The sequence below is a fragment of the Anneissia japonica genome, unplaced genomic scaffold (genome assembly GCF_011630105.1).
Source record: "Anneissia japonica isolate Jap-2015-1 unplaced genomic scaffold, ASM1163010v1 scaffold287836_len1076198_cov165, whole genome shotgun sequence".
In the NCBI taxonomy this organism is placed as follows: Eukaryota; Metazoa; Echinodermata; class Crinoidea; order Comatulida; family Comatulidae; genus Anneissia; species Anneissia japonica.
Window position 1 is genome coordinate 126,543 of NW_022729021.1, and position 5,499 is coordinate 132,041.

General features: G+C 34.5%; 1 protein-coding gene across 1 annotated transcript in view; it reads right to left on the minus strand.

Annotated features, from left to right (window-relative positions):
- Positions 1 to 1,547: 1,547 nt before the first annotated feature.
- Positions 1,548 to 5,499, minus strand: part of LOC117114591 — a 5,891-nt gene continuing 1,939 nt past the window's right edge. The window contains exons 3-5 of the mRNA XM_033258278.1: positions 4,880 to 5,125; positions 4,458 to 4,721; positions 1,548 to 2,869 (exon numbers count right to left, since the gene is read on the minus strand). Of these exons, the coding sequence (XP_033114169.1) occupies positions 2,217 to 2,869; positions 4,458 to 4,721; positions 4,880 to 5,125 (1,163 nt within the window). The 3' untranslated portion in view covers positions 1,548 to 2,216. The remainder of the gene's footprint in view (positions 2,870 to 4,457; positions 4,722 to 4,879; positions 5,126 to 5,499) is intronic.

Below are 5,499 nucleotides of genomic sequence, written 5' to 3' on the forward strand. Positions count from 1 at the left end.
TAATGCCTTCATACCATTACTTTAATGTGATATTTAATTTATGTCTACATAATTTCATTTATGCTAAAGTTATCTATATACTTTACTTAATTTATCTTGAAGTTTCTTTTATTTCATTTCACTTTCTCCATTATATTCATTTTCTATTTATTTTTATTTCTTTTCCCTTTCCAGTTTTTTTCTTTTCCTTTCTGTTTTTTCTTTTCCTTTCTTTGATTGTCTTTTCCGTTTCATTCCCTTTCAATATTTACATATGTTTAAATATAATTTGAAAATGAAAATTAGCCATCTCATAGACTTGAGGTCGACATTAGTGTCTTCACACCATTAATTTGAATATTTGATTTATGTTTACATAATTTCATTTATGCTAAAACTAGCTTTAATATAAACGATGTTAAATATCTGCATATTAAATATCTGCATTTTTTCATTACTTTTGATCGATTACCAATTTGTTATTCCTTAACTGTTTTCTATTAATTTTTTTAATTTCCATTTCTTTCATGTACCTTTCTTTATTGGCAATCTTTCTGAAATTCAACGTGGCAGTTGTCGGTCTTCTTTCTAAATGGTGTTACTTTACTGCCATAGGCTGGTCTCACTATGATTATGAGATGTTTGATGATATCCCAAATTATACATATAAACAATCTTGCTTCACAGTGCTGGTACGGTACTTTACATAATTATGTAAATATGTAAAAAAATATTTTGGCTGCCATCTTGATATCCAATATGGCAGCCATCTTGAAATTCAATATGGCGCCTTCTGACATAATTTCTGATATCTGCATGATACTCCCGGATATCAAAAACACGAGTAGAGATCTTTGACAGTGTTAGGTGTTGCAGATATGACGATATTTACAACATTATCAATAATAAATTTGGCAGCCATCTTGAAATCTAGTATGGCAGCATTCTTGAAATTCAATGGTGGCATTCTGACATAATTTCTGAGGGCTGCATGATAGTCCTTGATATCGAAAACATGGGTAACGGTCTTTGATTAACAGTGCTAGGTGCTGTAGATATGATACTGACAAAAATATCATTAATTTGGCGGCCATCTTGAAATCCAATATGGCGGCGCCATCTGACATAATTTATAATGATTGCATGACACTCCCTGATATTGAAAACATGGGTAATGATCTTCAATTGACAATGACATGTGCTGTAGATATGAATATATTGGATGAAATCAAATATTTTGGCGGCCATATTGGATTTCAAGATGGCGGCCATTAGAAGGCGTTATTTTTTGGGGTCTATTTGTTTAATGATCTTTAGGTGTCATAGTATCGCTGTGGGAAGTTTCATGCTTTCTTCCAGAAGTGCACGATTCTGCTTGAAATTCAACCTTAGCCACTCTACTATAGGCTAATTACAATGTTCATTTTTACAAGATCAAAATTTAAATGTCTTAAAATTAAAAAAAAAAGAAACAAAAAATAAATACCAAGAGGCAATTCGAACTCACGATGTTTGGTTCTTCAATTTAATTCAATTCAAAAAAACATTTATTTTCTTCCAAAGGCAAAAGGAAATACAAAATTGCAAATACAAAGTAATACAAAAATTGGAAGAAGGCCAGGACCCGAGAAGATGTTTGCAAAATAAAAACACCTTGTGTTAGGCAGGACTGAAAAAAAAATAAGGGAGAAAAAGCAGCATGACGAATTTCAACCACAGAAAAATTTAGTAATATGAGATTATGTGTTTTTTTCAGTTTATTAGAAACAGCTCTGACAGAAACAGCATTGGTAATTGGGATTGGTAAATTGTTCCAAATAGAGGGGCCCGTATATCTAAAGTTGTGTTGGAAATAAGTTTGTGTTGTGATTAGGGAATATCAGTTCTAGATCGTTAAATGACGGCGCCATCCATGCGACGTGTCCTATTTGTGGTAATATAGCAGTATTTTAAAGTCCTTGCTGAAACTCCAGTTTTGTTTTGTAGGTGTATGGGGCACCCCGGGGTCCAACTTAAAAAAAGGGCCATGAAAGTTTGTTGGAAATTATCTCCTGTTTATGTGTAATAACAACAAGAGCTTCTCATCTGAGCTAATAATATTATTATCATAATTAATTCGAGCTATTTATGATAATAATTATTGGCCCTACGGCCACCCACATACAAAAAGATCTATTAAAAATATCTATTAAGCAATCAGCACAAAAAAGAGCTATTAATCAATTAAGCCGGGTATACTAGAGCTCCTCATTAGAGCTAAAAAAAAATCTAGTCTTACTTTCAAATGCTGTATCTCGCGCTGCTTTCATTTCTGCTTCATTCAATACACGATCGTATATCTGCAACATGGCAAATTTAGCATAAAAACTGTCACTGGCAACTCTGACGGTGAATTCATTTAGAAAAAGGTCAAGGTTGGTGAAATCAATATATCCTATACTGGCGATCTCTCCATCCCTCCAAAGTTTTATGTTCTTATTTGTACCGTCGAATGTAATTGCCAAGAATGTCCAAACCTCCGGCAGAAGTACATGAGCTCGTGTTAGCTGTTGATCACCGTAGAAGACTGTGACTTCTGAACGAAACAAGTAGCCGTTGGAATAGGTTTGTTCAATTCTGAGACGTGTGTTACCACTACCTGCGGAAAGAATTTCACCAGAAGACGATCCGTTTGGGTAAACGTACATTGCCAGAGTTAAAGCATTCGTGTCTTGAAACCTGTTACTTTCTACTGAGATGAGTGTGTTAACGGGCTGTAGGTTGTCAGTATCAGATGTGCAGGTTGCGTCTACTTCCCTAGTTAGTAGAATCTCAGAGGCATACCAAGATGTCAAACAGTCACAGTTAAGTTCAAAAATCGCAACAGCGTTCAGGTCGTCTACTATCGTATCTGTATAAGATAATGTTTAAACAAGTTTTCTTTATGACATATTTTATTTTTTTGCAAATCGTTTGACGTTATTATAGGGAGTCGGTATTATCAATTAAAAAAAAAGATCTTTCAAGAGCTTCGTGATGAGTCTGCAAGATACTATATATTTTACTGGATCGAAAATTAATGAGGGTGTGGGTGGGTTGAGAAGAAACCACTTATCACCACTTATCTACAATGTTACGTCACGCTACCACGTGATACTACTCCGTTGCTATCAAAATGAGTTCAACCGAGGCCATTGATCCCAATTTCTAACGTTATTAAGAAGTTCTACCTTAATTTTTCTTTGTAAATGTTAATTGATGATTAAATGTAATTCGAGTTTTTGTGTTTTAGTACATTTTTATGGTTTAGGTTTTAAAATGCCTATTCCAGAAAGCCTATTCTAAACCATTAAGATTATGATGTCATTCAGGCGTACTAAACGGTAACCAACGTCCAGAGGGCGCCACCTGGTGTTGTGACGACACAACTGCGGTACTATGTGATGATGCTTTATTCGCATTCGATAAGTACTGCAAGAAGTATATAAAATTAGCATGGGATAAACGTTCACATTCGAAATTGGTTTGATATAGATTTAAGTTTTATAATCTGCTTAAATCTTTCTTTAGATTGCGGTTGACAAAATGTAAGCAAAAATGGCATTAATTTCTTTTTAAAAACTAAATTATTTTAGTTTAAAAAAGGCATGACTTATGTTAATATATTAATTTTATTTTCGCCATTTTTTCAGCATTCAATTTTTTTTATAACTAATTTTTATCGTTTTTACCTACCTCGTATTTGGGACCATTTTACCTGGGCCATTTTTTCAAGGGGCATATTTTCCAGGACCGCTTTTTCAGCGGATATTTTTCCGGGCCATTTTTACCGTACACCATTGATTACACCACTTCATTGTGTGTTGCCATTCAGGGGTGGCGCCAGCGGAGAGAAAAAACAATTCGTCGGGGGAAAAAAAAATTATATGTATTTTCTACATATTAGTAGACTATAGAATCGATTAAATAAGCCTTTGAAACTCTTAAATTGTCAAAATTTTCGGGGGCTTCGCCTGCAGGACCACTTTTGAAACCTTTAAATCGAAGCTCGACCACGCCCACTTTGCTTTCGTCGGGGAAATCTGACCCCTCGTCGGGGTATTGACCCCTCGTCAGGGACCTTGCCGCCCCCCCGTCGGGCAAATCCTGGCGCCACCCCTGTTTGCAATCGTTACAATAGTGAAATGTCACTGAATCATCATTATAATGGATTTATAACAATAATAATAATAATAATAATAATAATAATAATAATAATAATAATAATATAAATCAATACATTTTAGGTTGACGTTACATAGGCCTAAACATTTTTAACAATAGAGAACATATAAAAGAGGGTAAAACACAATTCTGACTTTCAGGGTCATGTTTTTGTAATACTATGTAAGCAATAACATTCCTATGACAATATCGCAGTAATCCGAATAGAATGTCTAGATCAGTGAGGTAACACCTTGGTCGGAGATGTGTAACGGAAAACAAAATTCTTGACTTACCTATTGGACATGATGCTCCTACATCTGCCACATCACAATAGTCCCAGCGAGTGTCTGGGTCAGTGGTATAACACCATGGTCGGTCCTCATTGTCTGGGTTTCGGCACAGATTGTGATCCCCTATACCGTTATCGTCAGCATTGGAAGGCCCATAGTTATGAGTATGAGGTGATTGTGATGACCATTTTTGACACACATGACCGTTCTCTGTGATTGACACTAGACCTCGGTAGTCGCTATATGATTGACTGTGACTACACTCACCTGTACAATTATTAGATTGACATTGTAAATTGGGAGTAGTGGGACAACTAACGGCCACAACGACCACATTAATGTTCTATGCATTATATCAGTTAATGGAAATGAATGGTTTATACACGGAGTTCATTCTACAAGAGTTCGAATGCCGTTGTACTTACTTATCTCCGGTTCATATTCACTGTAAACGCGGATTTCACACACGTTTAAGAATTCGTTTTGATCGGGATGCCATAGCATTAAATATCGCCCTGAAATCGGCTCATCACAAGTCAGATCAACGATGGCACTTGTTTCTACTTGTTTGTTAGAAACAGAATTTCCGCATTTCTGTGCAGTTTCCGTATTAGTATATACGTTACCAATTCTAACTTCAGTTCCTACTAAACGATAATGGCTCCCTGAAGCTGAAGGAAATAAAATTCTATAAATATATTGCTAAACGGCTTCTCGATACGATACGATACGAGACTCCTTTATTGACATTTTAACAACATGGTAAAATGAAATTAATGTTGATTGATACGATAGACAAAAAAAAGTGCGATTCAAAAACATAAAATGAATAAATAAATAAATTTAAAAAACTCATTCCTTGAGAAAATCATATTGTTTAAAACAATAGTTTGACAATTATACAAACAAAATAAATACTGTTTTCTAAAACATACAAAACAATTCATGTGGGTAATTTATATATATATATATATATATATAATTGTTATAATTGTTAAAGCTGAGAATATTTTGCGATACCTTCCAAATATACATATATATATAT